The sequence below is a fragment of the Curcuma longa genome, chromosome 14, assembly GCF_044706935.1.
Source record: "Curcuma longa cultivar G26 ecotype Majalengka, Jawa Barat chromosome 14, ITB_CL_G26_1.1, whole genome shotgun sequence".
Classification (NCBI taxonomy): Eukaryota; Viridiplantae; Streptophyta; class Magnoliopsida; order Zingiberales; family Zingiberaceae; genus Curcuma; species Curcuma longa.
In genome coordinates, this window is record NC_133874.1 from 7,735,726 (window position 1) to 7,755,988 (window position 20,263).

The following is a 20,263-nucleotide window of genomic DNA, read 5'->3' on the forward strand; positions in this document are numbered from 1 at the left end:
TATGTTGATTATTATTTGGAATAGTCATCGAATATGAATAATATTAACATTGATTAATTATTAGTATTATCAATGGGATTTTTACTCCCTAACTGTTCGAGTTTGCCCCTACTAGTAATGAATTTGTTTAGTTTAGTAATATAACAGAATTGATCATTTATTAATTATTAATTAATAGTTAATACATACTATTTATTACCTAATATGATAATGAAAGCTCGCTACATATGTACACATTTGTTAGCCACTAATCTTGAAATTAATGTGATAGCAAATATAATTTACCTTCTGTACCATATTACCAAATAAATTACTGTAACATACTATTAATTATTAGCATGAACCAAGATTCAAAATCTCGAACTGTGCATGAGTTTCGGCCTTTGATTGGAACAACACTATTTCGGTATCGTTTCGATGTCCCAATGCATAATGCCAGTGGCGAATAAGAGGTTGAAGGAGGAAAGAGATGAAACAGAAGAAGGAAACGTTATCATAATAAATTATTAATTTATCATTGAAGCTTCCTCAATGCCTACCAAAATCCTAATTACTGAAAGAAGCAGAATATCTTCCTTATTGACCTCATGTTCCCTTTTCTCAAATCAGAACAACCAGATAGTTTCATTTGATAATTTGGATCTCCTCATCCTCCTCTAAGATGCAATCCAACTGCAGCTTCTCTCAACAGTTTAGTGGCTGTGACAAGATCAGGAGAGACGATGCCCTAGCAGTGAATCCTGTTGATTGAAACTGACTGTGAAGACTTGTTCCTCACCTAAGTTCTTCTCCTGTTCTTCGAATTTCTGAAGGCATTGAACCAAGATCTCAGGCAATTTTGGAAAAAAAAAAAAACACTGATTACTCTCAAATCTCATCCAATTCAATTGATATACAACTGCATCTGTGTAAATTCCAATAGTATCTTCATACTTTCAACGACGTTGGAGAACGTATCTGAGGTATTAGCCAAAATCAGATTGACACTTGACGATTTGCATAATGCTAACCACATGTATTTATTATGAGAACCACCAGTGGTTCAGTTAACTTCTAAAATAAATCTATATGAGAGTTTTCGAACAGCCAACTTACCATATTATTTAATAATAGTACACTAAATGGTGTGCAGTATTCACATGTATCCCATAGTAATTTAAGATTTTTGCTCTATCTTACATTGGCACATGCGAAGTGTTTCATTTCCCTTTACATGCAAAATAATCAGTTTTAAATGCTTTGCAAGCAACCTTAACTGGTGAAAAGACTAAATAAGTATGACTGCAGAGTTTAGGATTGTGAAGCAACAGGAGTGGAGTTAAAATGGGAAGTGAGATGATGCAGAAAATACACAGGATGGACAGATATCACAGCATCACAAAACAGCTAAGGTTTGTCTTAAAAGAACACTATCAGCAGATCTTAATCCATGAAATCTTAGTATTTAATGGCATCGAGGAATCTAGTTGGCATCAGATGGATCAGTCATCGAGATGTTATACCTAAATTTGATACATGTAAACCAATTAATTGAAGATAAAAGAAGATTGTAAGGATAACCTCATACTCATGTGCCATTATAAAAACTGATGAAGCATAGTGGTACATGACAGATTCAAAGTTTACAAGGAACAATTCTGACCTCCTTCCTAGAGGACTGATGTCTGTTTCCATGACTTTCATGCCCTCCTGATATCCAGAAACAGTAACCATTATGCATCCAAATTGGGAGGGCAACAGAAAGACTTGCCACCATGAGTGGGAATGTCAGAGCTAATCCCAATATTAGAGATGATTTGCTGCAATTTTATACAAAAATTAGGAAAAGTGGTTATAAAATTAGCAATGAGCAAGACAAGGATGACATTCATTTCAGAAAAGTAAAGCACATAAATGCATACATGTAAAAGCAATAAGTTAAAGAAAAAGCAAGGAAAAGAAATTTTCAAAGAAAAGTAGAAATGAAAACAATAATAAGCAACTTAGAATAGTAGTCCAAATCAACAAGACTAGGACATATGAAATACAATGACTATTGCTCTATATTCAAGTATATTGTCCATAACAGAACTATTAGTAATAATCAGGAAAAAGTTGTTTCATGCAAAGACTTCCATGCAGAAAAGAAAGTGATGAAAGTGGAAGCTCTATATGGCATGAGTCAAGCACGATATTTCAGAGGAAAAAAAAAACAGTTTGGATAATTTGCCTAGTCAAACATTATTTCATTCTAATTTTTTTATAAAATGCTTTGATTTATATATCATGAAGAGTTTGGAAATTGTGTACAAAAGAATTTGGACATTGTTTGTCCCATAGTTTAAAATCTCTACGTGCTGTGCAGTATAGTCAAAATGTATCGTTTCAATAAATTCCTGAAACTTGATACTACTCTTCTGCAAAAGGTGGATCCGCCACCTTAGGGCCCCACACGGTCGGCCCCACGACCATCTGTGAGGAGGTAAATCGAAAAACTGCAGTTGGTCACGACGCAGGAGGATATTGCCTGGCTTTGCCAGGATTTTTGGAACCCTTGCCCTCTTCTGCAAGTCTGCTACGTCGTCACCAACTCAGCTATTCCCCGGGGGCAACTTGATACTACTCTATCCTATGTCATTGTGTCAATCATGTTGATAAATTTCATGTCATGCCAACGTTCGACGGCCCTTAACATGCTACAAAGTGAACATGGTTATTAAATTTTTTTAGCTTGTGTTTGTATAACAGAATGTCAAAATTGTATCATTCTATATGGGGCACAAAGTCCAAATTTAGTTATATAGTTGTGTTCTCTTAATTCTTTTCTTCATCTCCTTCATTTGTTCCCCCTCCAATTTGCCACCAGCAGTGTACGTGGGAACACAAGCATGCTATCAAAACAGTATTGTTCAATCAAAACTGAAACTCCAGCACAATTCAAAATTTTGAACCTTGGTTTGTCCAAAACCTCACTAGTTATGTTGGCATAAAATTGATTGGCGTTATCATACAAGTGGTTATATGCATAATCCTTTATTACACAACTAATCTAGCCTTCCCTTATCACCGCCTTCACCATAAATTTACTTTCCAAATGTTATCCACTGAACAAAAAAAAGTAGAAAATCTACAAAAGATCATCATGGATAATAGTTAGACACCGATGCCTAGCAGCAGTTTCATATTTCAAATACAACTATCACTTACACATGGATTAAAAGATTCAAATATCTAGCAGAAAATGGCAAGGCAAACAAATGTAAGAATTCATTGCAAAAATAAACTTAGATACCTTAAAAAAGAGAGAAGCAAACCTACACAGGTAGTCAAGAGCCACGCAATGAAACCATACTGAAGAAGGGAAAGAATATGTCAGCAAGGAGCTAACAAAACAATAAAAAAACTAGAAAAAAAATACTCTTGTCAGACATGCTTGCTTACTTCATAATTAGGAAAAATAAAAGGCACACTAGCTAGAGAGAATAAACAGCATAATTTTTTGCGCTATAAGTTCGGAGAAACATATTTAAGAGGATCAATTGCAACTAACAAATTAAAGTAGCAATAGATAATGAATGAACAAATAACATGTCGTACAAAAGAAAATTATAAAAAGCATAAGAACCAGGATCAGTAAAGTGAGAAAAAAAAGAAAACATAAAATGCCTTCAGAAATATTCCAATCCACAATGAAAGAGTCTTGTTATTTGTAATGCTAATAGCCCTAACCAAAAATATGGAGCCAGTTATATGAATATAATCAGTGGCCACTAAAATATAAATTACATAGAAAAAAAAGTTACACCAGATATTCTCCCAAGAATCATTTTTCCATCATACCTTGCGAGGCCTAGATGTCATTGACATTCCTTCTGCATGCAGAGACCACAGGAATGCCATGATTGAACAGACAGCTGGCGAGAGAAGCAGAACAGAGAAACCAAATTCAAACTGCAGATAAAGGAAAATGAATAATTTTAAAAACAACAAAATATGAATTTACAATCACATATTTACGCCACAATTCTAGGCTTGGCGTACACAAAATCACCTGTTCATGAGTAGCATTAATTACTTTAACAGGCTTGGGTCTGAAAATTGACACAAGCACTGTCTCTGCTATGAAAACCAAAGTAAGAAAGATCCAGGCACGTTCAGCAGTACCAGCTATTTGATGTAGCATAAGCCTAGAAAACCTGAGCCACTTTTCCAGTCCCCTCTGTCTAAGTTCTTCTGATAAAGATATTTGATTCGGGACAGTACTGTCCAATCTACCAGAATCGGGGACAGCAACATCTGTAGCATCTTGATGCTCTCTGTCTGCATCTAAACTACTTCTCTGCAGCAAGGATAAAAGTCTAGGATCAAGCCCTCTCTCCTTCAACATGAAAGTGAAATTTGGATCAAGGCCCTTGTCTTGAAGAAGACTAGCCAATTCATGGTCTGAAAGCCCAGTTTTTCTTTTCAAAATAGATGTAATCCTTGGATCATTCAGCCTATCCTGTAAAATTAGAGCAATATTCACGTCTAAACCAGAATGATTTATGGATGGAGCGCCAGATCCACTTGACTCACAGCCTTGGCTTTCTAGACCACTGCTAGAACAAGTAACAAGGGAAGTATTGTGATCAAGATGTCTATCAGTAGTTCTGACCACTTCAGAATCATGAACAGAGCGGCATGAATTGCTCCGTAATGCTAAACTTGCCCTTCCAGTATCTACATTCTTGTCACAATTAGCATCTTCTTGACAACTGCGAGAACGACCAAAAAACATATTTTTCCTGTTATTGGCACTCATAGAAATATGGTTATTTCCACAAATATCCTCCGCAGAATTTGTTTGATGACCTGCTTCAACACTACTACTGCTACGTTTCACACTCGATCCACAACCTTCAGAAGAACTTGAGGAACTATTTTGCCCATTGCGCCGGAATCCTTCTCTAAGACGTAATACAGTGCTTCTTAAAGCAACTCTCCTTTCAAACAATGGGTTGGAGACAAATAATCGACGAGAAACAATTGAACCTAAAAGGACAGATGCTACAAAAGCATAACTTATGCAATGACCGAGGTACCTGCAGGATGGATTGCCCATAAACAGGATGGGGAAAAAAATACCAGTGTATATCAGGAAAAAGAAACCAAGGAAACAAAAAAATACCAGTAATGCACTCCAAAGCAGATGAGGAATATTCTGGATATTCCAGCAACAGATAGCGCTACTATGCGACTTCTAACTATCTCGAATGCAAACAAACAAACACCCATATTCCAATCTACCACAGAAAGAGATAAATTGTGAACCTCAATTATTATGTTAAGAAAACAAAGGGAAAGGGACCATGAAGACAAAGACAAACACTAACAAACATTTACCGAGAACAAGAACAGCAACTGAAGTTACTGCCCCCAGCCAACGAGCTTCTTTTGCTGTCAGCCCATACAAAACTGCATACACTACAAGAACAGTCACAGAACCAAGATACAGAAGTCCTAGGTGTAAAGCCCTGCACAAAACATTCAATGGAAAGAATAGAATGTGAAAATCAAGGAACATATCCAACAGAATTAAGAAATAACAATATTGAGGTCATATATATGCTAACAAATGAATTTCATCAAAAAGCAAACAAAACTTGCCTGCTAGATTTACGCATGTACAACTCATTTGGATCTGGTGGTTCAGTTAAGCAAGCAACAGCTCCAACTTCAACACAATCAGAATATGCAAATTTGTATGATCTCCGTACATATTCATCAACATCAAATCCATTTCCTTAACAGAAGAAGTATTTGTTAGAATGCATGAGATCAATTGTGATCACAGGCTTACAGCACATAAAGCAATTATATAAATATAGAAAAATAAAGTTAATATTATTCAGGATAACCAAGACCAAAATAGAAGGGAAGCAGCAAATATTACCATTAAAGACAATTCTGCAAATGAAAAGAATATTGATGGCTAGTGCAATTACAGAAACACCAAAGAAGAATCCAGATGGTGAATATTGCTCAGAGGCACTCACACCAGCAGTTACATAGACAGCGCAGAACTCATAGGCACAAAGTAATGCCACAGCCAGGAGAAGAAGATAAGCAACTCCCCCTGCAAGGAAGAATTCAGGGCTGGTGAACCAAACAGAGACCATCTATCAATCATCATTTATGGAGTGAAATAGGGTTATCTTAAAATTGTTAACATTTATGGGATCAAAAATCCCAGCTTACACAAATGTTTGTCATTGGGTACCCTTGACAGTTGAACACACTTATTATCAAGCCCATCCATCCTTTTTTATCAAGTAAAATTCATTGATCATCAATATTAGTATAGGCAACATATATAGCAGATAATATTGAATAACCAGACGAGGAATTTAATCAAAAATAATATGGAAAATTTGTCCTCATCCTCTCATCTTCATCCTCTGCAACTCATGCTTGTCCAAACTATTTAGGATCAGTACATGAATCAAATACTTTTAGTGAGCTCTATGTAATGTTTTATCATTTGTAACATTCAAATCAACTATCATATTTCATTACTGTTTCAAGATTTTCTTTTGTGTCTATACCCCTTAATCCTTCCAAATTCCAATCTTATAGATTCTACTCTTCTAACTATAGAATCGCCTTTGAACATATCCATCACATCTCAAACTATTTTTCTTGTTTTATCACCTATTAGAGCTATACCTAATTGCTCTCGTACCATTAATAGTTTTTCCAGCACAACCATCACTCTCTTTGCTACACTACCTATGTGATATATATTATACGATTATCATGAATTCGTGAGTGATCGTGCTGATTATAATTAACAATTAATCAACTACAAGAACTAAACAATCAAAATTGACTAATCCAAACACAAGCAATAAAAAATATATGAACAGTCAAACAAACTAAAACGAAAAGAAACAACATAAAGCAGGCAAGATATATAAATTTTATGCCATAATTGATCTTTACGAAAACTATATAAGGGGTAATCCAATCTAAAAAATTAGCAATCCAAAAAGCAATATCAAAATCTAAATTTTACACATTCAAGCAATGTTGATGATCAAGTATATAATATATACAGGTACTGGAGATCGACAAATCATAGTATGCTAACACGAGAGAATACATACTTGAGCTTTGCCATTGTGTCCGCCACCAAAGCATTATAGAATAAAATGCCAGTAAAAGAGCCGTGCCAGTAATTATTAAAGCTAAGCCAATTATATTGCGTCTCAGAAGTCCAATAATTATGACTCCCCATGTTATTAGCAGAACAATGGGGGAAAGAACAATAACCCATGCAATTAGTGATAGAGCACCAGCAACCACACCTAAGTGAGGTCCTTGTATGATATCAGGCCATTTTCTTGCATATATCCAGCTGACAATTACAATTCAGAAGGAAAACATATTCAATGAAAGTAGAAATGGTGTTTAACAATTGACAAACATCAAACAGCTGTGCATAATACAATATAGCAGAATAAGATTGCAGTGTAAGAAACTACGTCACAAGGTAGGAAAACCATGATAATACAAAGAGTATGATAGACAGATTAAAAGAAAAAAAGGAACCAAACAAATTATTACAGAAGCCACATATGTTTAATCAACAAGAACAAAAAAAAAGAGTATGTATTCATTCAACAAGATTTTAAAAATAATTATTTTTTTTTAAGTTAGCAGTCATCTGCTAGCAATTCATCATCCAAAAACTTATTGCTAGGTTTGATGGCCCAAAATTGACTTGCCAAGTCAGACGATCACATCTCCAAACTAGGTTTACAAGCAGTTTCTCTGTTTCTCTTGCTTTAGGAAATCTCACCTACGCATGCTACTGTCACACAATACAGTCTCATGTTACTGATGCACACTGTAATTCCTAGAAACATCTCAAAAAAAGATAGCCAGTCTACTTAAACAAATTCACCATATCTATCCCTACTCCACAAAGAGTTAAGGCTTACAGATATCCCAAGACAAGAAGTGAGAGATTTGAATACACTGAAGCATAACTAACAGATTAAGCTCTTTGGTTGACACATTGATGTGTAACTACAATTTGAATTCTAACAACAACCAAAAAGGTAATGGGAAAAAGTAATAGAATAAATAGTACCCCTTGTTCATTTTAAAATGCCTACCAGGGTGAACAAAAATAAGTTGGTCTTGCAACATAGAATTTAAATTTGTATAGACTCAACAAAGAAAATGATTCAATAACTATGCTTGCCAAGTATAAGTCAGATTTAAAAGGGATAGAGGTAATATTTGATGAGTACGATGAGTTGGCAGTTGGCACCGCATTAAACCTATTTCTAGAAATTTGTCTTGAAATCAAATAAGCAAAAAAATAATACATTGCCATTTTTGTGATCCATTAATTATCTTTGTCGCACTTGAGCTTTAAACAATAATATTCAGATTCATCATCAAATGAGAAAGAGAAAAAATTGTAAATAGCAACACAAAATACTGAATGGCAACTAACTACGGCAATCTTAAACAAAAGATAAACCAATGTGAATTAATGACTAGCAAGTGTGCTAGTCATATCACAATTAACTATTAACCACATGAAAATAGGACTTCAGACTATGGTGTGAGATGAACTAAACTGACTACAACTGTTAAACGGACAGGTTATAACTGAATCAAGGAACTGAGAAATATTATTGCAGAATAGCAAGAATTATCCACAATCAATGTCTAGAAATTAGAAAAATACAAGTAAATTTTATGGAAGATTATGATGATAGCTCCAAGCACAACAATTATCCTAGTTATGTGATATTTTGCAAGTTAAGTCCTACTGATAAGCACCGCAGAAATAATTTAAACTGAACCTGTATATCCGCCACGGTCTCCAATTTACAGCCCAGAGAATCCAAAAACTAAGCGGACTTAAGACACAGAAGAAAGCACCGCAGATGGCGCATACAAGAGCAACCTGATGCTCCTCATCTCCTTCCATGCCTTCTTCTCCCACCACCCAGTTTCCAGTCAAACCATGGAAACAGGAGTAGCTACCTACAGCAAAAGAAAACTAACAATTCAATATCCGCATCGAAATTAACCAAATAGAATCATGCAAGTGCAAGAAAAGGACCCTAATCCGACAGAGCTACATAGAAGAGGCAAATACAACACTTTCCCCATCTCGATCCTTCTCGAGATCCGAAATTTTCCAGAACAATGGCTCCGCAAATGACCGGAAGTCGACAATTCAAAAAGGAAAATTAAAAAAAAAACTGTAGAGAGAAAAGGACGCACGGAAGCCGACCGAGTAAACAAGATCCGAGACCCGGGCTCCCAGAACCTGAAAGAACAAGAGGAGCCTCGATCTGCAGAGGAAACCCTAAATGAGGCAGAGGGGTTAGGTGGGCGAATATGAAACGCGGAAACAAGGGGAAAGACCGTACCGTTGGCTCCTGCAAGCGAGGTTCTCCTCGACGGAGTCGCCGGGGCCGGAATCGGAGCGAGATGACGGCGAAACCCGAGCGATTTTTTCTCCTCCCCGCGAGAAAACCCTCGAAATCGCGCGGACGCTTGAGACAGAGATGAGAGAGAGAGAGAGAGTGAGAGAAGGGGGAGGTGGGTCGCCCCAGTGGGAAGACAAGGTGACGTTTGTCAACTCGCTTGTCCTGCCACAGCAAGACTAAACGAGTAAACTCGATTCCTGGCCGCCTCAGCCGTGAAAAAGTTCCGGGTGACGTGTGCAAATTTCATTCGTGTACGACCGTGGTTCCTGTAGCTTCCGCGTCGGGAGGAGAACCCGAAAATATTTCATGGGTGACTCAGCAGCGTCGTGAGGAAATGGGAGTCTGGATTCCGAAGACAATAGTGTGCGACAATGGTTCAGGAATTGCTTTTGGTTGGTATGTTTCTTAAAACAAAAAAAAAAAAGTTTTTGAGAGTCAAAAAAACAGATATTTTTTTATTTATTTTATTTTATTTATGATTTTATATTAGGGATTGAAAATTTTAAATTTTGCATATTTGAATAATTAAGTGTGAGTGTTAATTTATAAATTAGGTCTTGAATAATATAATGGCATTTTAATATTAGTGTTTCAAATATCACATATTCAATTTTTATAATACTTAAATTATATATCATATTTTTCTCTCTTTTTCTGTACGTTTATTAGTCCAATTTCATCTAAACTGATTTATAAACTTAAAGAATTTCAAATGACTTTAAATCAAAATCCATTTATTTATTGAATCCTCTTTAATATATTTATACCTTAGAATCTAAATTGTATAATGTAAATTGAGAGCAGGGAGTTAAATTAAGAATACATCTTTATATTTTTTACTCTAATAATTTAAAAATTTACTGTTGTTAATTCACATTATCAAATTTAGATATAAGGGCACAAACATATTAAAGAGATTTTTAAAAGTATATTAATTTTTATTTTAAATGATTCAGAATTCTTTATGTCAGTCCATTAGTAGTTTTGGACAAAATGATAGATCTATATTATTTTAATATTTAAAAAATTAATATTTTTCAAATAAAAAAACCCCAATAACTCATTAGTGAATTGGTCGATGAATATCATTAATTAATTGTTCTACTTATAATGTTGTGATAAATTTTATTAAATTTTTATAAATTTTAAAATTTATTATTCTCAATTTAGCTATGAATTCAGATTTGAGGATATAAATACTTTTAAAAAAGTTTCAAAAGTATATTAATTTTGATTTTAAATGAGAAATTATTTAGGTCTATCAGTCAATTTTATCCAAAATTACTAAGAGCATCTGCATCGCTCGTGGCGTTATAACGCCATAGGTTCCACTGCCACGTGGTAGTCGATCAAGTGATCGACTACCACACGCATGGTGGTCGATCACGTGGTCGACCACCATGTGTGGTAATCGATCAGGTGATCGACTACCACCCTTTAACGCGTTCAGAACTCTGATCGCGTTCATTATCTCTCTCCTCTCTCCCTCTTCCACATCCTTCCCTCGCTCCTCCACGTCCGCTATTAACACACGTTTAATCACGCGTTGCGGATGCTCTAATACACCTAAAAGAAAAAAGAAGTATCTCAGGAATATGATTTATAATTTAAATATTATAAAAATTAGATGCGTGACTTGAGGAATATCAAAATGTACTGATGCTTTAGTAAAATGTGGATATATAATGAATATTTATGATAAATTTGAAACTCTAAAATATAGAAAATAAATATTTTTCAATGTCTAATTATTCTTAAACCATTAGTTAAATTCTTTAAGATGTATTTTCAAAAACATAGTTAACAGATAAGCACTATATGTGTTTGGTGTTTTAGCAATTTAATAATCACCTTGGTTAATTAATCAACATGCAACTTAAGCATTCTAAAACATAATTTTATGATTATAAGTACTGTTCCTGTTGTTGAGATCGGCTTCCGGACGCACCGCCGGACCAGTCAGCATGCAGGGGAAGAGAGGGGGTGCAACCGCCGGAGAGGGCCTCCCCACCGAGGAAGGAGAGAGGATCAACCACCGGAAGGCCCTGAAACATCACAGGAGAATAGAGGTCATCCTGGCGCCGAGGAGTCCCCGGACGGCCACTCCGACGCTCAAGTCAGCTCAGTCAGGAGGAAGAAGAAGTACAGTAAAATAAAAAATACTGTAATGAAATGCTCAACCCAAAAAAGATAAGAAGAGTGAGAGAGAGAAGAGAGAGCCCGGAGAGACCTCTTGAGTTTTCCTCCGTCCTCCCTTTTTATACCTCAGGAGCTCCTCCCTATCATGATCGGAGAGGAGTTCTCTCTTTTGGAAGGATGGACCCTGCCTCGAGAAGACCACCTTCATTAATGCTAGTTGTTCCTTGGAAAGTATGATAAGATATGGCATGGGGAAGATTATTCTGTCATGTCACATCTCCAATTAATGCTTGACAACTCCTCTCACTAATGCTTTGATGAGGCTTGCATGACTATTTATGACAAAGCATAGTTTTGAGAAGATCTTGATATGATAAGACATGGTCTTGAAAAGACTTTGATATGATAAGGCATGATCTTGAGAAGACCATTTCTGATAAGTCACATCCAAGGATGACTTTAAGCAGACCATTATGATGAGTTGCAGGGGCTGAGTAGACTGAGTGCCGAGTGGGCTGAGTGGAGGGCTGCCGAGCCGAGCCGAATGGCAGTGCTGGGCTGCCGAACCGAATGGCATGAATGGAGGGCTGCCGAGCCAAGTGGCAGTGCTGGGCTGCCAAGCCGAATGGCCTGAATGGAGAGCTACCGAGCCGAGTGGCAGTGCTGGGCTGCCGAGCCGAAGGGCAGTGCTGGGCTGCCGAGCCGAATGACCTGAATGGAGGGCTGCCGAGCCGAGCTGAACGCCGAGCCGAGTGGGCCTAATCCTAGATGGGAGGCTATAACACCCATAACAATATATATATTCTTTTTCCTCTATTTTGTTCTTTAATTATTATTTTTTATTTGCTTCATGAATTAAGACACACCATTGATCTTTCTATTGCCACTAAGGATATTATTATTGGAGAAAAATGAGAAAATTTAAAAATAAATAAATAAATACAGTTAAGGACAATAAAGTCAAGGTTGTATCATCCTCATTAAGACAGCCCATGTAACCTGCACAGTCCATATCATTGGGCCCAATGGGCCTTTTGTCTCACATTAGGAACCCAAAAATATATATATATATATATATATATATATATATATATATATATATATATATATATATATATAGATTTGATATTCTGTGTGACTCGTGTTGTCGACCCCGTGAGCGACACAGTCGATCCATCACTGTTGCCGCCGTCCTCGCCGTGTCGTCCGGCCACCATCGGTTGCCGACCCAGGTACGATCGACGCGCCGCTCGCTGGCGCTTTAACCGACATCGGATTCCGATCGTATTGTGGCTGAAATCCGACGCAATTTAGCGGGAACGCGCTCGGCAATGGCACGCGCCGTTTCCGACCAAATCGCGGTCAAATTGCACTGGATTCCGACCACAAACGGTCGCAATCCGACGTCGACCGACCCGTCGCTCGCGCCAACGAACGGTGCGTTGATCATGCCCAAGCCGGCGGTAGCCGGACGGCGCGAACACTGTGCATTCCGACACTTGGACGGTCAGATCTGGCACGCGATTACATGATAGATGGTGGATCATATGGCGCTCATGGGCGCGCATGAGGAAGTTACGTAGAATATCAAATCTCTCTATATATATATATATATATATTTCTTTTCCAGTACAAAACATTTTTTTTTCTTAATTTGCGGAACACAAATGCCAGAGCCAATAATTGATCAACATGTGCAGCGACTCCTAATAATTATGAACAGACTTGTCTGAAAAGTGAAAATCACATATCATGGGCTCAAACCACAGAACAAAAAAAAAGTTTATTAAAACAAAACACTTCTGCAACAGTGTTTAAAAATCTGCTCACTCTCAACTTGTTCTTGAAGACCTATTAACCACGTGAACCAGGTGGGGCTCTTCCATCATCCTTCCACTCATGGACCTTGTTGCAGGCTGGCCATGTAGTAACCTCTGCTACTCTTGAAGGACTCGTGACCCTGTCACCTGCTCACCTTGTTTGTGTTTCTGGGCACATATAGACATGCAATATAACCACAGATTTCATGGTCATCTTACTGAAGACATATCTTTGAATTGATCAGAAGTTTCATTATTTAATTTGTGCAAGTCGCAATTGTCATCAATGAGAAGAACAGATAGAGCTCACAGCTTCCAGCAGAAGAGGATGCTCAGGCCCATGCATGAAAAGTTCTTGTTTCAGTAACTAGATCTCTCCTTGCTTTTGTTCCTTTTATCGATACGTTGAACACTTTTCCTACATCAATTCTGTAGAAAGCTTTCGGTTAAATGATTGCTAAAACTCAGAAGGAAACCATTTGGCTGCATCTCCACAGAATATAGGAAAACAGTTGCTCACAGTTGCCCAAAACAAGAGATATGAAATATAATAGATCTAAAAAAAAAAAAAAAGTTCTTCAGGAGAAAGTATAAGAAATCAACAAAGAGAGAAAAAGATTCTTCCTTGGAAACATTATTGTTACTGAGCATCCTTCTTTAATTAGTACAAATCAGGAAGCAATAAGAATGTGAACATAATCAAGCATGTGCTGGCCCCATTTTGACTTTTAAAAAAAGATCTGATTGCAGGTAAGATAACCAAATCTTGAGTTCTCAAGGCCATGAAAAGTAGTTTGAATAGTTTTTGGAGATTATGCACTGAACCACTTCATGTGACACACTTTGTTTAACAGTATGTATTGAAAGCTCCACATGATATTTGATTCCTTTACCCTTCTATTGCAAACCAATCACACTCTGTCATTAGTTTGATAATTAATGTATTTGTTTGTTTAATGATACATATGACCCCTCCATCTATTGAAGGACAATTGTTGACTATAAAAAAATAATAATCCCAGTAGCCACATCTATGGGGGTGGCCGGCCCGGTCCCACGGAAGTTTCCCACCGACCACCAGGGTAAATCGGGAAGCGCATACGGCGGCCAATCCAAATGTCCAGCATCCTTTGATTGCGATCTCCATTTGAGGAAACAAATACGCCGTAGCTGGGGATTTTGTACTACGGATGACCGTTGCACCATTGCCCCGGGGACGACAATTGTTGACTATAGAACAACACTGATATGGTTATTTATTCATTCATCATCATATTTTGGAAACAAAAGCTATATTTTGTACTACATGAATAATATTAGGGGTCGCCATAGTTAACTACAGGAGCTAATTACTCTTCGATGCAAATGGTGAAAAAAATAAATTGTACCATAGGAACTGAAAAATACTACACTAGACTCCTCAAAAGTTAGAACTTGAAATTCAGTTTTTTCCTTCATAAATTGAGAAGAAACATAGAAGAAGGCAACTTTTATGTGACACTAAGAAGAATTGCTCATATCTATAATGACTACATATACAAGGTCTAATCATAAGTTGTAAACCAATAATTAATTCATTTTTTATTCTTATTCTAACTTTTAAATACTAATATCCATGTTTGTTTAATACCTTCATAGAAAAAAGTATTTTATAAGAGCTGTGTAGCAAGAAGAAAGAATAATTACTCATCATATTCGGGGAGATGCCTTGAGATTGGATAAAAATGAGAAGATGTGTATACACAGTAACAAAAATGAGCTAAAGATCATCCGAGAATAACATAAATTAAGCATGCTAACCAGTGACAACCGAGAACAATTTAGTGGAGGTTGTATGAACTAATAGATAAGAAAATGACAATGCCCTTTTCCACATTCATTCTATGATTTTAGCAGACTGGCTAACATGCTTAACTTCTTTCTGTCTCCTTGACCAATTTTAAGAACCATGTTACACAAACTAACATCCTATTAGAAGTATTGACAACAGGACTACTCATTGATCAGAAAAACTATGAAGGAGAGAGGTCTTCCTAGTGTCAATTCAAAAAAAGACACAGATAGCCCACCAAGATTATTACTGACAAAACACCACCCTCAATCAATATTAATTTAGTTCCACTTGACACCCATCAGCCACCAGATTAGCCAAAACCTCTATATAAAACCTCGCCCCATCTTGATGCAAGCACCAGCCTAAGTAACAAGAAGATGGGTTCACAGGTATCTGATAAAGTGAAGCTTCTTGTAGCTGTGCTTGCACTCCAATTCTGCTATGCAGGATTTCACATAGTTTCTAGGACTGCACTCAACATGGGTATCAGCAAAATTGTCTTCCCAGTTTACAGGAACATCATTGCTTTGGCTTTGTTGGCTCCCTTTGCATATTTTCTAGAGAAGTATGATATAACAGTGCATTTCATTAGCTTGATGAGACTCTTCTTAATTGTTTTTTGTTCCTGTTTCAGAAAAGATAGACCACCTCTTACCTTATCCTTCCTCTTTCAACTCTTTCTTCTAGCATTATGTGGGTAAGTATTAATATATTTCACTGGTTTTGGTGCAAGAACTGCCAGTAAAATTTTATTTTATTCTCTAATTACCAGGATAACTGCTAACCAAGGGTTTTACCTCTTGGGCTTGTACTACCTATCTCCAACGTATGCTTCTGCAATTCAAAACTCAGTCCCAGCCATAACATTTGCCATGGCAGCAGCTCTCGGGCTTGAACAGATCAATATCAAGAGCAGATATGGTGTGGCAAAGGTGGCAGGAACAGTAGCCAGCATCGGAGGTGCCACGGTTATTACCCTCTACAAGGGTCCTCCCTTGCTGGATGGCAAGCTTTTCCTCGTTGCCTCTGCCAACACAATCCTGAACTGGACCCTTGGTTGTGTCTACATCCTTGGCAATTGCATTGCATGGTCTGGGTGGATGGTGCTTCAGGTTTGCATCTCTCTCATTATATATTTTCTATTAAGAATCATAATCCATCATGGAGTAAAACCTACCTCAATTATACACAGGTTCCAGTACTCAAGAAGTACCCTGCAAGGCTCTCAGTCACCACAATCACCTGCTTCTTTGGTCTAATCCAGTTCCTCATCATAGCAGCCTTTGCAGAGAAGGACATTGAGAGATGGAAAATCCACTCAGGAGGAGAGCTGCTCACAATCCTCTATGCTGTAAATTCACCATTCATCCATCACATGATCAAAACAAATTGACCTCGCTGCAAAAAGAAAGAAAGAAAAAACATGGCTTCTGCGATGGCATCAACTGTCGTAGAAGACCTTCTGCTGCAATGAGAGACCATCGCAGATGACCATAGTCATTATTATGCTTTTGTGATGGTTTTCATAATTCAAAAAGTTTATGTAGATGATATATTATTTTTGGTGATAAAATTGCTTAAATATGGTGTTTGTGATTGATATATTTTTTTGCAGGGTCTTGTGTCATCAGGAATTTCTTTCTCCCTCCAGATTTGGTGCATCGATAGAGGAGGTCCTCTATTTGTTGCAGTCTTCCAACCGGTGCAGACTGTGGTGGTGGCCATCATGGCAGCTGTTATACTTGGTGATGAGTTGTACTTAGGAGGGTAAGGCAAAATTTGCACTTTAATATATACATATACACATATATATATAGCATACTAATTAATTTGATGAACTTACTTTTTTATTTTCTATAGGATAATTGGATCCATCCTTATTGTTCTTGGACTCTACTTTGTTCTCTGGGGGAAGAGTGAAGAGAAGGCAGCACAAGTTGTAGAGGAAATGGATCTAAGAAGGCATCTCCTTGACCAAGAGACTTCATATAAAGAAATTGGTGCAGTCTCTGGTATTCCATGAGATTCTAAAATCCTGTTAATTAACAATCTCTTCGACATCAAAGTCTTGTCCACCTTGTACATGACTGTGGGAGTTGTGATTTGTGAGAATAATGTAAAGAAATGAAATTAAAAAATATCAATGGTGGTGTGGTTTAAAATGGCAATTGATGGAGAAAACTGTGAATGCTTAAAACAAAGGAGAAACAAACCCTTAAATGCAATGTTGTAATCATGAGATGCTTCCAACTTCGCAAGGTCACAATTCATTATGCATTACTTTCAGCTATTAAAAGCCAGAGCTGATGCTGATCTGAAATTTAGAGCTATGATTTGAACAATTCAATATGAAACACTTGAGAAATTGACAAGAAAACTCCAATCTAGGAAATTGTCTTACCCAAGTCTGACATTCCATTTCTTGGATTTTGAAAAGTCAACTGTTATCAGATATAGTGTAGACCTCATTGATATTATTGATGACAAGTAATGCAATTTGGTGCTTTCACATTTAATATGAGAACTGCAATTATAGTAGATCCTATCTTGTTTCTGATCAAGTCGTGACTAGCAACAGTATTGTGAACAAATTAGAACGATGTGCTCCCTATTTTGGAAGGAGATCAACAGCTATTTAGCAAGGAAAAAATTGAAAAGAAAATAGGAAGGTATATATTCTCAATCACAGTATTGACATAGACTTGAGCAACCTCTTACTTTTTACATATCACAGTTACTCTCTGTGTTGAGATATATCGAAGGCTGCTCTAGTATCACTCATGGATATTGAAACTATCAAAAGGTCACCAATAAGATCCATAACAGCAAAATAGATAATTTGAATCCTTTGATCATACCACTTTTCGTGCACTGGGAATGAATCCTCGACTCCCATGGTAGAAACACTTAACATTATATGCATTATATGTGCATTCAAAGGGCAATTCCACTAACAACACACTAGGTTGAAGAATACAAACACATAAAAAAATGATAAAGATAAAATCATGTGATTCAGATATGTACATAATAAAAGAGTAAATAAATACAATGAAATTGGGCATGTTGTTGCTCAAGAGAAGATTACTTTTTCTTTTAGTTAAAAAGAGCTATGGAAGTGAATTAACACCGAGGATTTTCTTTCATATCCTTTCAAAACCCCTCCACAAACCACCTCTCAGCTCCCTTTTTTAGGACCATAAGTCCTCGAACTACTACTGTATATTGAGATTGAAGACCACTATAACATCATTTGCCTGCCGATATCAACACTATATATCAAAAGTCATTCAAAACAACTTTTATACAATTACCTCCACCGTGAAGCCAACAGCGAAATCTTCGCCTTTCCATGGTAGAAGCACTACACCGAAAACCTTAAGTTCAAGCTAAAGCTAACACCATAGACCACCACAGGTCACTTTATGTGTGGTAGACGAATTACATCGAACACCTTACGTGCGTCCAAAATTTTAATGCAGTTCAACCTGAATTAATCTACTTTACGACGATAATTAATACCATAAACCACCACAGCTCACCTTAATTATATACCTCACTTGAAGCTACCTTCTCCGCCACCATCGGCTTCATCAACCCCACCGCCGTCGCCACCGCGAGGGTCCACTCCAGCTGCTGCCTCAATCCGAGCGTGTGGGTTGCCGTGAAGTGGAGCGACTTCACAGTTGTCCGGATGGAGTCCGTGGCCGACCCGAATCCATGATCCGTCCCTCGCAAAACCCCACGCTGTCGCGCAACACTCACCAGTGAGCCAGCACGTCCAATCAACGCCACGGCCTTGTGCATCGGCAGCAGCGACGGTGAGGGCGACAGCTTCGATTCGCATGGCGATGGTCTGCTGATGCCTGCAGCGGGCGCCGACGGTGAGGAAACGGCACGACGGTGGATAAATAAAACGGTATAAAATAATATAAAATCAATTATATATTTTTCAAAATAAAGAAATCATCAAGTGCCTCCTACTTTATCAAAAACAAATATTATATTTTTCAATATGAAATTTAAATTGAAAATAATAATATTGAACAATATAAAATGTTTTTATTTTTATCCACGTTTTAATATTAAATTAATTATTTTCAAAAAAATAATTTATGTAATATAAATTTTACTAAAATGAATTTACCAAATGAAATTTCTAAATTATTTTGGTTCGATAAATTATTTGGTGGAATCTAAATTTAACTCACCCCTAATAATGCTAGAATAATTATATTTTTAAAATAAAAAAATAACATGAGATATTATTTTGATATTTTAAAAAAAATTAAGTGTGTTTTTAAGATAACTAAAATAAAGGGTTATCTTTTAATTTTTTCCATTTAAATATTCACTAACAAAATCAAAATTATACTACTAAAATCTTATCTAAACTCGACATTATTAGGCCGAAACTCACTGTGGAAGGTCGGACAGCCCAATAAGATTTGAGCTTTTATTAAAATTATTGTTTTTTTAAAATTAAGGCCCAATTAAAATAACAAATTTAATAATATTTCACTACAAATATAATATAATATATCAATATTTTTTTTATCTAATCTGGGCCACGTGGGCCTAGGCCCGGTGGGCCAGTTTCTTTTATTAGAGTAAATTATTAAAAAATAATAATTTAAATATTTTGTTTTCTCTGTTAGAATAGATTATTAAATTTATTATTAATTTTCTGTTGAAAAGGCTTTTTCTTCTTCTATTAGGCTTATTATTATGTTAGAATAGATTATTAAATTTATTATTAATTTTCTGTTGAAAAGGCTTTTTCTTCTTCTATTAGGCTTCTTATTATGTTAGAATAGATTATTAAATTATTATTAATTTTCTGTTGAAAAGGCTTTTTCTTCTTCTATTAGGCTTATTATTATGTTAGAATAGATTATTAAATTTATTATTAATTTTGTGTTGAAAAAGCTTTTTCTTCTTATATTAGACCTATTATTATGTTAGAATAGATTATTAAATTTATTATTAAGTCT

At 36.4% G+C, this 20,263-nt stretch overlaps 1 protein-coding gene and 1 pseudogene across 4 annotated transcripts; one reads left to right on the top strand and one right to left on the bottom strand.

Annotated features, from left to right (window-relative positions):
* Nucleotides 1–576: 576 nt before the first annotated feature.
* LOC141845569 (calpain-type cysteine protease ADL1-like) lies at nucleotides 577–9,546 on the bottom strand. 4 transcript variants are annotated; one of them, XM_074733628.1, is made up of 13 exons: nucleotides 9,417–9,546; nucleotides 9,278–9,338; nucleotides 8,841–9,024; nucleotides 7,125–7,375; nucleotides 5,912–6,094; nucleotides 5,626–5,761; nucleotides 5,362–5,492; nucleotides 5,147–5,261; nucleotides 4,031–5,060; nucleotides 3,820–3,930; nucleotides 3,272–3,330; nucleotides 1,643–1,799; nucleotides 577–806 (listed from the first exon to the last, which is right to left on the bottom strand). In XM_074733628.1, exons 3-13 carry the CDS (start codon nucleotides 8,966–8,968, stop codon nucleotides 711–713), a joined length of 2,397 nt encoding a protein of 798 aa, XP_074589729.1. In that variant the 5' UTR covers nucleotides 8,969–9,024; nucleotides 9,278–9,338; nucleotides 9,417–9,546; the 3' UTR covers nucleotides 577–710. The 4 variants fall into 4 exon arrangements, with proteins under 4 accessions (XP_074589729.1, XP_074589731.1, XP_074589732.1 ...); XM_074733630.1 differs by having other exon boundaries at nucleotides 9,268–9,338; XM_074733631.1 differs by lacking the exon at nucleotides 9,278–9,338.
* Nucleotides 9,547–15,449: 5,903 nt separating this feature from the next.
* On the top strand, nucleotides 15,450–17,429 carry LOC141845150 (protein WALLS ARE THIN 1-like; annotated as a pseudogene).
* The last annotated feature ends 2,834 nt before the right edge of the window (nucleotides 17,430–20,263 follow it).

Coding starts and splice junctions, on each gene's coding strand:
- LOC141845569 (XM_074733631.1), bottom strand. CDS start 8,968: ATGGAAGGAGATGAGGAGCATCAGGTTGCTCTTGTATGCGCCATCTGC. Junction 5,762..5,911: donor TTGCAGAATTGTCTTTAATG/GTAATATTTGCT, acceptor TCTTCTGTTAAG/GAAATGGATTTGATGTTGAT. Junction 5,493..5,625: donor TACATGCGTAAATCTAGCAG/GCAAGTTTTGTT, acceptor TGTTTTGTGCAG/GGCTTTACACCTAGGACTTC.